A 15080-nucleotide genomic window follows, 5' to 3' on the forward strand; every position below is an offset into this window, starting at 1 on the left:
AGCTTTAAGGAGTCTGCTGGATATGTTACGAGTTTTTAAGGGTCCATCATCGTAAAAAGTTTGGGAACCACTGTTTTAGAACAAAAAAATCCCGCGAGAATATCGTTTCAAATAGTAATATATCTTGGCAAACATAAGGAAATAAAAGTAAAAGGAACTTACCCCACTTACTGCTTCTGTTATTTGTTTTTCAACGTCAATTATCTGATTTTTTAATTTCGTCATGGAAAAGGATACACTCTGCCGGTGAGAGTTTTCTTCCTCGGTTGAACTGCCCTAAAAGTTAAAATACAGCCAATAAGTAACATGTTACGATTGATACACCACTAAGCACATAAACCCGGGGAACGGAATCTCAGAATTGCAGAAATCCATATAATTCTCATATAATATTCCTGTTTGTGATGTCCTCATAGATTTGATCCCCCTCCCCATCTTCTAACGAGATAAATAACTGACCGTTCAAAATAACTAACTCTATATAGCATTGTTTAGTGGGTCAAGATCTCGTATACAAGGGGTTACAGCGATATTTTAAAATCATACTTCAGAAAGAACGATTTGTTTATTCATAGATAGATTTCAATCCAAATTACATAGAAATAAAATTTGGGAAAACAAATCGCCACATTCATGTTTTAGCCAATAGCCTATGATATAATTAGACTTTATTGAAATATATTTTACTTAGGCTTAAATTACTATTTATTGAACGGAAGAGGTCTAGAGGTGATTCACCGCATTTTTCTTTTTTTTTGGGGGGGGGGGAGAGGGGATGAGGGTCACGACACTAAAAAGCTTGAGACAAAAAGTTGAGACAACAAGCCTGTAAAGCAAATACACAGTATAGTGTATTTAAAATATAAAAGCCAAACTGGCCATGGTTTAAAAAACAGGGCCTAAACATTAACAGTGGTAGCCTACACAATGCTTTCAAACAAGACAAAACGCTTTAGCACGAAGTCAATACAAACATCATAAACTCTTCTAAAAAACATTCACAATACATATTGTGATACACGGTGCACAATACACACGATGCAAGACAAGAAATGTAAGATTATGATCCACCCATACCACCAACATTACTAATATCCATAGGCCAGGTACTCTTCAGGATTTATATTATCAATTTCTTTCCATCTATATATATCCCAAATAGTTCCTTCCTTAAATCAAATATAATGACAAAAAAATTCCAATACACCATACACTGAACTGAGTCTGGCCAATTCTGTACCCTAAACTTCACAATTTACTTTGTTATTACCTCTAGTGTCACAGCATTCTCACAAGTTGAGAAAACCCCCCTCAGATCCTCGTTATTTAGATCAGCTTTCAGAAAATATCCTTTCTCAGGCCCCCTATATCTTGGCACAAACTTCAAGTGATAGTGACAACATCTGTCGTCTTGCCATCGCTGTAGCTCTTATCATTGCAAATTGTCTTTATTTCCTTGGTTAGTGACGCAGCGTTTCCACCTGCTCCTTCGATGTAATTTCAGGCCCTGGACATTCCACGACTATTCAGAACCTTAGGCACCTGACTTGGAAATCAATCTCTTTTACTGTATAAACGCATTTCCTGAAGCAGCACCTTAAACCGTCTCTCATCAGACAGTAGAGCTATTCTTCCCCAGGATCTAATATACTTTTTTGATTGCTTAACAGAAAGTAGACATAAACCACCCTTAATACTAAGCTGTTACATAAGCCTCCTGTCTATTGTTAATACCATTCTTAAATAAGTCAGTTGGAGATTCAACAAACCCAGCCCTTTCTTATGACTCCATAATTCTGAACCAATTTGTATTTCCGAAAAAGATTAACTATCACAAAAATCCACGGTTTACAGTTACGTACACCACAAATTATTATGGCGTCGATTTGTAAAGTCTGAGAAACCCCTACACGTACTCTATTCGATTATTTTGGATTATAGACTTAATACCTATTATCGTTTTACATTCACGGGGTCTATGCCAAAATCTCCCAATTTTGTTAAAAGTCTAACTTTTTTTGGGGGGGGGGAAGGGGGTAAAACATGAGCTAATATGTGTCCAGCGTCTGTTGTTTGTCACTACTATTTGTTCTCATAAAAGTGGTACCAATTCTAAGAAGACAAAAATTGTGATATGGCACCCAACAAAGTAAGAAACTTAAACATTGTTATTGTCAAAACTGTTCTTGTAGTACAGGCAAATGAAGGTTTGACCCGAAACAAATTGCAACAGAAATGATTCTTACACCATATTGTAGCGAAAAAAAAAACTGAACAACATATCCATTTTCGCATATTCTGAGTCGACGCAAAATAACCGTTTTTTGGCTTTTAATGCGATTTTTTTTACGTTTTCCGGAAAAGAATATAATTTTAGTATCCGACCGTTTTTCTTGAAATGAAGTATGATTCTGATGCAGAATGACAAGCTGAGACAGAAAATGAAGTCAGACTAGGTGTCTGGTGCAAAACAAAAAAGATTCACTATCACCAATATGCGTTGCGGTAATTTTTGTAAAGACAATCAATCGGCACTTGTTATTCAACAAATGATCGGTTGTTCGTAAAAATACCTGAACTAGGCACTAGTATAAGACACTTCGAAGGCTAAGTAATGCAATATAAATGAAAATCGTCACATTCATCACTCAGTGTTTTAAAGATTTCAAAGTTTATTCCCAAGATTTGACTGAGAAATCAATTAGACGAAGACCTCAAGTAATGCCAGAAAGTCGAGTAGAAAACTAGTTCCGGTCAGTGACAGTCATAACCTTTATTTAAATTCGCCATCTACCCCGAGAAAAAATTTTATTCGAAATTCCAACATCTAACAGTCGAGTAATACTTTCCGGTGAATCTGCTAGTGTTCTGATGAATGATTAGCGCAGGTAAGAAGTCGGTTTTTATACTTGTGGTTTGGAACTTAATAATTTAAAAGTTTAAAGGATAAATTATTGTACTTTACTGCTTTGCGTCAAATTATTTGTTGTTTAATGTCATTTTAAGTTTTTTTTTTTTTTTTTTTTGTTTTACAGCGACAACTATTGAGAAGACAATCGTCCCCTGAAATACACCTTGTACCAACAGGTGACCTCATCATCACAACAGGTTAACTTTAAAAGTAGTTGCAATAGAAGTAGTAGTAGTAAATGTTGCACTAACAGTAGCGTTAGCAGTAGTGTGCGCATATTGCCTTTTGATGAGACGATATTTACCCTTTAAGCATTCTCTGAAAGTTCCAACTTAATACCCCAATTAATTCTTGAGCTAGGCTAGTTTGACGCTGTGCATGCACACAGCGTCTTTGGATTTAGTTCAACTTTCCCCTCAGTATTGTAAATGGAGAAGTATGATAGTAGTAGCTCAAGTAGTATTGGTAGCATGCAAATAGTGTCTTTTGATCATATCCCTTATCATTCCCTGAATTTTCCCAATTAATATACTTACTTATTCCTGTGTTTCACCCTTTTGACAATCTGTGTAAACATAACGTGTTTTCATTTAGTTCAACACTTTCCTCAACATTCTCTGTAAGGCTCATTTGAATATCCCTCGTCTTCTTGGAAAGTAAAGTTCAAACAAACATAGCCCTCTCAATAACGTATCCATGTGCAACAATGAAGTAATTGCCTTGCCTATAGCCGTTGTCTTGAAGACTTTGGGGACGTTGACATCCCTAGAGACATTATTACTGGACCTTTCAACAAGGCTGAACAAAAGAAATCTCTTAAAATTTCGATCAGATATGTTTTGCTTAATAACTCTTTTTTTTTTTATAGCGAGATGTCTACTCAGTTGGAGCACTGCAGAATCTGCAAAAGAAATGTCGAAGACGACTCACATTACACGATTATTACACAGAAAGGAGCTGCCGGAATTAACCAATCTAGTCAGATGCGAAGGGATACCGTTGTGGTCACTGCCGGACAGAAGGTCCATGAGTTATGCAGAAAAAATTATACACACAGGCGTAACATTGACAATGACACTCAAAGGCGAAAGGATGAGTGGCTAGCTAAAATTTCCACTGCCAAGTGCGAGTTGCGGTCGAGTACTTCACAGTTCAGGTTTAACGAGTGTTGCTTGTTTTGTGGCTGCCCTGTTGACCTCTCAGCTTCACACCGGAAAGGCTCAGATGTTTTCTGCGTTCGGACCATAGACTTTGACAAAACAATTAAAGAAACATGCGAACTGAGAAATGATGACTGGGCAGTCAGTGTTTACCGAAGGATATGCACCGTCCCAGACCTTCATGCCGCTGATGCCGTGTACCATCAGCTTTGCAGCAATAACTTTCGGACAAGCCAAGGGATTCCATTCAAATACGAGAACATGAACTGTGAGCCTGAGAAAAAGAGAAGAAGGTCAGGCAGACCAGAGGACGAGGTGAAAACGGATGCTTTCATAAAAGCGATGCAGTTTCTTGAAAGAAACTGCAAGCTACCACTGTGAAAGAAGCTGAAAGAAGCTACCACTGTGACTTGTCAAGCAAGAAACTATTCTTCGCACCTGAGCCAAAGTCGAATAAAGCTCCCCGAATATGGGACATACACACCCTGAAAGAGAAGCTGGGACAAGATACTTGTCATCTGATCCTTTTGCTCACGCCCTGTTAGGCTGTGACTCTACTTCGCGAATCCACGGTGTGGGAAAAGGTCTTGCACTGAAGAGGCTGATAGAAGACAATGATTTCCGAACATCAGCTGCAGTGTTCATGCAGAAGTCCGCTTCAAAGGAGGAAATCAAGACCGCTGGTGAAGACGGCCTGCTGAGCATATACGGTTCGTCGAAAGGAGGGAACTTGAACAAACTCCGCAGAGAAGTTTTTGAAAAGAAAGTGACAACGGCAAACTCTTTTGTTCACCCAGAACATCTGCCACCAACTTCTGATGCAGCCAAGTTTCATAGCTATAGAGTTTTTTATCAAGTTCAGGTATGGACCGGGGAGCCTGATCCGGAACTGAAAGCCGAGGAATGGGGATGGAAGAATAAAGATGACTTCTTGTACCCATTAACGACTGACCTCCCACCAGCCCCGCGTATGCTCCTAAAGATCGTGAAGTGCTCCTGTCGTTTACAGTGTAGTTCAGCAAGGTGTAGCTGCTTTAAAAACGGCTTAGTTTGTACTTCAGCATGCCGAACCTGCAAGGGAACAATGTGTTCCAACTCCCCAAAACTCGACAGCAACAATGATGAAGAGAACCTAGAACCCTAGTCGTTAATCCATTCCAAATGAAAAAGTTGTGAAACTAGTCGGAATCTGATTCTCTATTTTGTATTTTTTATAAGATTGATTCTATTTAATAGACTGTGAAGATTAGACACTATGGGTTGACCCTAAATTGTATACGAAGAGTGTTTTAAGTGTGATTTACGATACTGACCACTGAAAACCAGTTCGGTTTGTAATTCACTTTCCCTAATTATTTTCTAAAAAAATGTAGATCATTCATTAATGATTACGATTTTTTTTTCTGGTTCAGTGAACAACCTATTTGATTCTATTTTCGATCTCAGCTCGTGATTCTACGTCAGAACCACACTTTCATTCAAGAAAATCGGGCTACAACGAAAATTGTATTTTTTAGGCGAAAAAAGTCGAAAAAATACAGTTACTTTTTTTATGGTGCTTCTTACGCTAAATCCGACTTCGTTTTCGGTCTCGCCATGTTATTTTGGGTTAGAATCATACTTCCGTTCAAGAAAAACCGATGTCCACGAAAATTGCGATATTTATTCGAATAACGAAAAAAATAGCATTAAAAGCCAAAAAACGGTTATTTTGCGTCGACTCAGAATATGCGAAAATTTATATGTTGTTCAGGTTTTTTTTCTCTACAAGATGGTGTAAAAATCATTTCTGTTGCAATTTGTTTCGGGTCGACCTCTTTTTGGAGCTCATTTTCCTGTACTATTGGGAGACACGCTGCCCAGTTTCCTCCATGTTCTGATGCTAGATTTGGCAAACTTTCATATTTTTAGGCAGTAACATTGTAACTTGGTAGCCAAATTTTTCAAAAATTCACCCAGTCAAATCATCGTTTATTACTTGTTTGCTTTTGGACACATAGGTTTTAAAAAGTTTGGTCGCAAAACAAGAATTTGAAGTGACAAATTATGAAAATTAGCCGAGTCTTGCTTCTCTGCAGCAAATTATCATCTTATTCAGGCTATTCGCTTTGACACTTTGACTTGATTTAAGACAAGAAAGCGTAGGACAAAAAATAGCAGCATATTCATTGATTTAATAGCTTCAAAACTTTACCACAATACCGCAATATTATTCAATGCTAGTAATAGTTTTTCCTTTGTTAAAGGTTAAAACTAAGGTTTTGATAATCGATAGGTAAATAGACATCTGCTTAGTGCACAAAAAGGCCAAGGTAGCAAACAAATGACAGCATATTGACAATACTAAATGACAGCTAAGATATTGTAAACCAAACCATTACTCGACACAAGCCAGCTAAACAGGACATAGTCAACAGTACATACACCTAAAAACGGGAGGAGGGGCTGAGCTCTCCTTAAAATCCCAACAATGAAAACATTCCCTCCGTTGAAACAGTCTCTATACTCACCATTAGGAATATCTCCAGCCATCTAATGGTCCTACAGCTCTGACTGCAAACCGCATTTACAAACCACCCTTTGCATTGCAGCCCCTCTTACCCAAAGATTAAACTTCTTATATTATTCGATGTTTCGCACTCAAACATCAGGTGGAGCACCCCAACATACCCATAAAAAGGGCATGAATACAGACTCAATATATAATTAAGATAGAGGTTATGCCTAATAATATAGCCCTTTTAGGCCGACTCATCATATATATATATATATATATATATATATATATATATATATATATATATATATATATATATATATATATATATATATATATATATATATATATATATATATATATATATATATATATATATATATATATATATATATATATATATATATATATATATATATATATATATATATATATATATATATATATATATATATATATATATATATATATATATATATATATATATATATATATATATATATATATATATATATATATATATATATATATATATATATATATATATATATATATATATATATATATATATATAAAAAAAAAAAAAAAAAAAAAAAAAAAAAAAAAATATATATATATATATATATATATTAATTAAAAAAAACTTTTTCCACAAAATAAGTTTCTCAAAGAAAAGTAAAGAACTCCATTAAACAAAAATGAGCAAAAATAAAATAAAATAATCTACCAAGTATGAAAATGCCACAAATCAGCATCGATAAACAAATGAAACCCAAAACGAACAGAAATTACAATAAATAACCGAGTCAAACTCAAAACGAGCAGAAATTAACATAAGTTGGGCTCAAAACCCCTATGCCTTCCCAAGGCCAGAACATAATTTGCATTTCGATACGAAGTGCCCTGGTCTAAACAACAACAAAAATAATACATTATACCCACATCGATCTTTACTATAAAAATATCAAGCCGTCCAATCACTTTCGACTATTAAAAAAGGGCACTAGGCCTTTCGATTTCCAATCGAATGAGCCCTTTTTGAAACGACAACGCTTTCTAGAAACACTTATATGCTCCCAGGGCTTAAATTACAACCCTTACCCTAAGGGCTGTTAGGGTGGTTGTCATCCTGTAAGACCTAATTTCCAGAACTTTCAACTACGTTAAACAAAATGAATATCTCAAAATTTTGGTTGGATGTGTTTGGGAAAATGGTGGGCGTGAGAGGGGCGTTAGTCGCTCTCCAATCCCTTTCCACTATTAAAAAAGGCACTAGCCCTTTCAATTTCCAATAGAATGAGCCATTTTGAAGTTTCTACGACAACGCTTTCAATAAAAACCTTATATGCCTCCAGGGCATAACATACAACCCTTGCCCTGAGGGCTGTGGGGGGGGGGGGGGGGCCGGGTTGTCCTCCTCAAACATTTAATTTTTAGAACTTTCAACTACGTTGAATAAAATGGCTATCTAAAAATTCTTAGTGGATGTGTTTGGGGAAATGGTGGGAGTGGACAGGGTGTTAGTTGCCTTCCAATCACTTTCGACAATTAAAAAGGGCAATAGCCATTTCAATTTCCAATCGAATGAGCCTTTTTTGAAGTTTCTACGACAGCGCGTTCTATAAAAACCTTATATGCCCCCAGGGCAAAACTTACAACCCTTGCCCTGAGGCCTGTGGGGGGGTGGCATCCTCAAAGACCAAATTTCCAGAACTTATAACTACGTTGAATAAAATGGCTATCTCAAAATTTTGATTGGATGTGTTTGGGGAAATGGTGGGCGTGAGAGGGGGGTTAGTTGCCCTCCAATCACTTTCGACTATTAAAAATAGCACTAGCCCTTTCAATTTCCAATCAAATGAACACTTTTTGAAGTTTCTATGACAGCGCCTTCTATAAAAAAAAACCTTATATGCCCCCAGGGCATAGCTTGCAACCCTTGCCCTGATGGCTGTGGGGGGAGTATCACCCTCAAAAACCTAATTTCTATCCGAAAATCAACTACGCTGAACAAAATCGCTATCTCAAAATTTTGATTGGATGTTTTTCGGGAAATGGTGGGCGTGGAAGGGGTGTTAGTCGCCTTCCAATCACTTTCGACTATTAACAAGGGCACAAGCCACTCCAATTTCCAATTGAATGAGCCCTTTTCGAAGTTTCTACGACAACTTCTTCGATACGAAGTGCCCTGTTCTAAAGGGAAAAAATAAAGATAAATAATACATTGTGCCAACATCGTTCTTATATGCCCCCAGGGCATAACTTAAAACTCTTGCCCTGAGGGTTGTGGGGGAGTGTTCTCCTCAAAAACATAATTTCTATCTGGAAATCAACTACGCTGAACAAAATGGCTATCTCAAAATTTTGATTGGATGCGAATGATGGGAGTAGGGTGGGGGGGGGGGGCTAGTTGCCCTCCAATCACTTTCAACTATTAAAAAGGGCACTAGCCACTTAAATTTCCAATCGAATGAGCCCTTTTCAAAGTTTCTACGACAACTCTTTCGATGCGAAGTGCCCGGCTATGGAAAAAATAAATAAATAAATAATACATTGTGACAAAATCGTTCTTTATTACGCAGCGCGATTGCGCTGCCTATGATATATATGCATTATCATACGTAATTAAATAGGAATAAATAAGTCAAAGACTGTGTGGAAGGAAGCAATCAACAAAAGTTGTTAGCCAGATATTCAAACAATCCATCAGGGTGACAAGGACCAGATGGAGGGGATTGGAAAAGTCACAGATGTTTACCCATGTTTCAAACCAATTTTAAATCTACTCCAAACAGCAGTCTTTGATATGATCCCTTTGTCTAATTGAGTAAAATAATAAATATCTTATTCACGTGTAAAGAGCGACATTAAAACAAACAGAAATTGTACCTTTTTTAATTTCAATAGGATTGACCCTAAAACTTTATCAAGTTTTTCTTGTGTTACAGCACCAATTCTTAACGCACTGAGGAAAAAAAAAAATTAAGTTGGAAGTAAAAGCACAAGGGCGGTAAGTAAAGAGCTATTTCCCTTGTTATTTATTATTTTCCAACGGGACACTTTATACTGAATAGTTGGTCTTAAAAACTGGGAGGGGAGTAATTCGATTGGATGTTGAAGATTCTAAGGTCTATTCAAAAGTCAAAAGGAATTAGAGAGCAGCCAGTCCCTCCCGTGCCCTTTTTTCCTACCTTTGCAGTGGCAATGCCTAATTAAAGAGCCATAAACACACAACGTATCTTTTATTAATATTAATTAAAAAAACTTTTTCCACAAAATAATTTTTTCAAAGAAAAGTAATGAACTCCATTAAACCAAAAATGAGGAAAAACAAAATCAAACACTCTACCAAGCCTGAAACTACCACAAATAAGCACCGATAAATAAATGAAAGCCAAAACGAACAGAAATTACAATAAATAAACGAGTCGAACTCAAAACGAGCAAATATTAACATGAGTAGGGCTCAAAACCACACATTACTTCCCAAGGCCAGAACATAATTTGCACTTTACTGAAAAAAATATAAAAGTTTTTAATTTTATAACTTTTATAAATCAAATAATATTAACATTTTGATTAATAAATATCAGTATATGTATATTAAACTGACAATGCACATTCCATTTGTATTTTTTTTAGTAAAGTGCAAATTATGTTCTGGCCTTGGGAAGGCATAGGGGTTTTCCTCAAACACCTAATTTCCAGAACTTTCAACTACGTTAAACAAAATGGCTATCTCAAAATTTTGATTGGATGTGTCTGGGGAAATGGTGGGCGTGACAGGGGGGTTAGTTGCTCTCCAATCACTTTCGACAATTAAAAAGGGCACTAGTCCATTCAATTTCCAACTGAATGAGCCCTTTTTGAAGTTTCTACGACATAGAAACCTTATATACACCCAGGGCAAAACTTACAACCCTTGCCCTGAAGGCTATGGAGGGAGTGTCATCCTCAAAGACATAATTTCTGGACCATTCAACTACGTTGAAAAAAATGACTATCTCAAAATTTTTATTGGATGTGTTTGGGGAAATGGTGGGTGTGAGAGGGAGATTATTTGCCGTCCAGTCACTTTCGACTATTAAAAAGGGCACTAGCCCTTTTCAATTTCCACGCTTTCTATAAAAAAAAATTATATACCCCGAAGGCATAACTTACAAACAGTGCCCTGAGGGCTGTGGGGGGAGTGTCATCTTCAAAAACATAATTTTCGAACTTTTTAACTACGTCGAACAAAATGGCTATCTCAAAATTTTGATTGGATGTATTTGGGGAAATGGTGGGTGTGAGAGGGGTGTTAGTTATCCTCCAATCACTTTCAACGATTAAAAAGGGCACAAGCCCTTCTAATTTCCAATCGAATGAGCCCTTTTTGAAGTTTCTACAACAACGCTATCTATGAAAACCTTATATGCCCCCAGGTCATAGCTTAAAACCCTTGCTCTGAGGAGGTTATCATCCACAAAGGCCTAATTTCTAAAACTTTTAACTGCGTTGAAAAAAAATGGCTATCTAAAAATTTTGATTGGATGTGTTTGGGGAAATGGTCGGCGCGAGAGGGGGGTTAGTTGCCCTCCAATTACCTTCGACTATTAAAAAGGGCACTAGACCTTTTAATTTCCAATCGAATAAGCCCTTTTCTAAGTTTCTACGACAACAATTTCTATAAAAACCTTATATGCCCCCAGGGCATAACTTACAACCCTTACCCTGAAGGCTGTGGGTGGAGTGTCATCCTCAAAGATATATTTTCCGGAACTTAAATTTCAACTACGTTGAACAAGATGGCTATCTCAAAATTTTGATAGGATGTGTTTGGGGAAAAGGTGGGCCTAAGACGGGGGTTTGTTGCCCTCCAATCACCTTCGACTATAAAAAGGGCACTATTCCTTTGAATTTCCAATCGAATGAGCCCTTTTTGAAGTTTTTGCAACAAATCTTTACACATAAAACCTTATATGCCCCAAGGGCATAACTTACAACCCTTGCCCTGAGGGCTGTGGGGGAATTGTGCTCCTCAAAAACATTATTTCTATTGAGAAATCAACTACGCTGAACAAAATGGCTATCTCAAAATTTTGATTGGATGTGTTCAGGGAAATGGTGGGCGTGGAAGGGGTGTTACTTGCCATTCCAATTCTCAAGCGAATGAGCCCTTTTCGAAGTTTCTACGACAACTCCTTCGATACGAAGTGCCCTAGTAAGGAAAAAAAATAATTCGATACGAAGTCCACCAAAAATTTTTGGAGGTATGGTGGGCGTGAGAGGGTGATTAGTTACCTTTCCATTACTTTCAACTAGTAAAAGGGACACTAGTCCTTTCAATTTTCAGTCGAACGAGCCTTTTTTGAAGTTTCTACAACAATGCTTTCGATAAAAACCTTATAATGCCCCCAGGGCTCAAGTTACAACCCTTGTCCTGAAGACTGAAGGGAGAGTGTCCTGCTCAAAGATATAATTTCTGAACCTTCCAACTGCGTTGAACAAAATTGCTATCTCAAAATTTTGACTGGATGCGTTTGGGGAAATGGTGGGCGTGGAAGGGGTTTTAGTTGCCCTCCAAACACTTTCGACTATTAAAAATGACACTAGCCAGTCAATTTCCAGTCGAACGAGCACTTTTTGAAGTTTCTACGACAACGTTTTCTATTAAAAAAAAAAACCTTATATGCCCCCAGAGCATGACTTACAACCCTTGCCCTGAGGGCTTTAGGGGGGTTGTCATCCTCAAAGACCTAATTTCGATAAATTTCAACTACTTGAAACCAAAATAACTATCTGAAAAATTTGATTGGATGTTTTTGGGGGAAAGGTGGGATTGAGAGGGAGGTTAGTTGTCCTCCGATCACTTTTGACTATTAAAAACGGCACTAGCCATTCCAATTTCCAATCGATATTGGAAGTTTCTACGACAACTCCTTCGATGCGAAGTGCCCTGGTATGGAAAAAAAAATACATTGTGCCAACATCATTCTTTACTTAGGCAGCACGATTGCGCTGCCTATGATATATTTTACCCGATTGCTTCGTATAGAAGGGGTCACAGAAACTAAGGAAGTGGCTCAGTCCATCGAAAATTGAAAGTTTTAGGGTCTGTAGAAAATTTCTCAGTGAAATAGCAATCTTTGCTACCTACCCTCCACGTAATCCCCAAAGGCCCCCGATAGAAACTGTTAGATAGCCATTGTACTTTAAATATCAAATGAATATGCCTTCGGGGATGACATGACTCCCACAGGCCTTGGAGCAAGGGCCGTAAATCATGCAACTTATAAATTGTTAAACACATGTTTTATATTAAAAAAAAAAAGGCTTGTTTGATGTTGGATGTGGAATTGACTCCGAGGCTCTCAGGGATCGCTCTCTGTATCAAAAGGTTCAAAAGTTTTTTTGTTGGGGGGGGGGGGGGAGTGCAAGAAAACAGAAAATAGGTCAAAAATCTTTTTGTCCCTGATCAGTTTGAAACTTACTACCGTAAGTCCTTGGACCGAGTGGAATCTAATGTGTAAAAATTAAGAATTTCTGAAGCACGCTCCTTCCCCCATTATATGAACTAGAGAAGGGGCTCATTTGATTGGAAATTGAAGGTTGTAATGCACTTTTAAGGGTCAAACGTGATTCGAGGGCCACCAGTCTTCCTACCGGGACCTTTTCTGCACCCCTCCCCCCATAAGTCGTATGATACTGGATCCAGATTTTGATATAGCCCTTTAGTTGAGAAACTTCAAAAGGTCTAATAAGTATGCCTGTGTTTTGTTTTTTTGTTTTATTTTTGTTTGCATTTTTTGGTACTATAACCCCCTTTTGGACTAGAATCTATTCTCGGTGAAATAGCTATGTAGATCGAAAGAAACAATTTATACCCAAAATATCAAAATAGCGTATACGACATCTCATGTACATTATCTAAGCAGCAGCTTGGGGGATACAGTTGAAATTTTCAGGGGGTGTTGGGGAGGCAAGTAGGCCTAGAGTTTTGATTTACTGGGGAGGGGAAAAGCTAATTTGAAAGGCACAATTTTTCCAGGTTATCAAAATGGCGTATGTGCAACATCTAGGGAGCCATAGGTGAAAATCAAGTTAAAACTTTTGAAGTGCTGGGAAGAGTAGGAGGCAATAGGACTTCATGTTTTGCGTTTAGAAGGAGGGGATGTGAGAGCAGAAAAAAGTGCGTGTCCAATCTGCCAAAAGATTTTGACACTCTTAGCATCAGTGGTACTTAAGAGTCCATTATTTCACCTAAAAATGGGGCCAATTTTTTTTTTCTGATCAACTAGGACTCGTGATATTTTTGTTCAGCCCAGTTACTTGACTTTAAATCTTTTTTATTATTCCAGACCAAAAGACTTTAAGGTTTGGGACACACAAAAACGAGCCTTATGTCGTCTCTCCAGTCAGCATGAAAATGACACTTGTAAGTTACTCGGCGAGGTAAACCCATATGCAGAAAATAAACTTGAAACTGATTTTGGCTGTATCTGCTTGCAATGCCCGAAATCTTTTTTCGTCTCTAAAAAGAGACTTGACACATCTGCGATGTGTCAAGCCCCAAACAGGTGCATATTTGTTTTGTCTCTAATCGGCTAGCAACCTACTGAGCAAGGAAAACCTAAGAAGAAAAAATGAATTATATAAAAGTGGGCTGCATCGATTCGTGAAACCTCAAAATGGGCCAATCGTCACGAAGCCTTCAGGGTGAGCAGACTGGACCAAGGGGACCTTAACAAGAACAATGAATTTTTGAAGAAAAATGTAGTTATAACTATTCTTAGTACGATTTATTTTTAAGCTTATCTCCTTTATAACTTCAGGTCATGTAGACTTCTCAATTAAATTTCAGATCCAAGGGAACCTCAATTAACACAACCAAATTAAGGAAACAAATCTCGTTATTTTGATTCGTAATAATGGCCAATAATAAAACTTGAGTCAAAAGATTAATGCAAAATAACGTTTTCCACTAAAGAAGCTTTTCTAAGAAAAGTAAGTATCCATATTAAAACCTGAGACGGGCAGAAATGGAGTTAAATAATAGTTCAGACTTAAAAAGAACAAGAATTTTCTATCAAAGAATAAATGAAACCCAAAACGAAGAGAAAGTCAAACTTGAAACAAATAGAAATGACGATAGAAAGGAGTAGGATTAACGTCATCCCGGGAGAAATGTAAAATTTCGTATTTCTGTAGAATGGCACTGGAAACTAGGGCTCTGTGGCATCAAGAATTTGGTATTGCAATATTCATCAAGACCACACTCTTTCTTGGGATTATACAAATATTATTCTGCTAATAACTTTAAGTGGATAAATTAAAATTTAACGAGTTTCACATAGTTGAAATAAAGCACGAAAGCAGCTTCATATAGAATCATCAGAATTTTGTTTATTAGTTTTGGCTTCTATCAGTGACGGTCGGTCTTTACTACTTTTATTCTTTGACAAAGTAGTGTAATCAATTATTAGTCATACTGTTTTTTGAGTATAACTTACTTATATTTTCACTAAATGGA

At 37.1% G+C, this 15080-nt stretch overlaps 2 protein-coding genes across 2 annotated transcripts in view; one reads left to right on the forward strand and one right to left on the reverse strand.

The window, feature by feature from the left end:
* Positions 1 to 15080, reverse strand: part of LOC148949523 (uncharacterized) — a 153676-nt gene that overhangs the window by 74596 nt on the left and 64000 nt on the right. Inside the window, exon 6 of the mRNA XM_089093536.1 lies at positions 163 to 276. Within this exon, the coding sequence (XP_088949662.1) occupies positions 163 to 276 (114 nt within the window). The remainder of the gene's footprint in view (positions 1 to 162; positions 277 to 15080) is intronic.
* LOC148949524 (uncharacterized) lies at positions 2860 to 4688 on the forward strand. The gene is made up of 2 exons (XM_089093005.1): positions 2860 to 2888; positions 3780 to 4688. The coding sequence occupies exon 2, from the start codon at positions 3784 to 3786 to the stop codon at positions 4450 to 4452; it is 669 nt and encodes a 222-aa protein (XP_088949131.1). The 5' UTR covers positions 2860 to 2888; positions 3780 to 3783; the 3' UTR covers positions 4453 to 4688.

This window comes from Artemia sp. Qi Xiang Cuo, chromosome 8 (genome assembly GCF_049724085.1).
Source record: "Artemia sp. Qi Xiang Cuo chromosome 8, ASM4972408v1, whole genome shotgun sequence".
Taxonomy (NCBI): Eukaryota; Metazoa; Arthropoda; class Branchiopoda; order Anostraca; family Artemiidae; genus Artemia; species Artemia sp. Qi Xiang Cuo.

Excerpts from the sequence above, each read along its gene's own strand:
- LOC148949524 (XM_089093005.1), top strand. The coding sequence starts at position 3,784 with ATGTCTACTCAGTTGGAGCACTGCAGAATCTGCAAAAGAAATGTCGAA.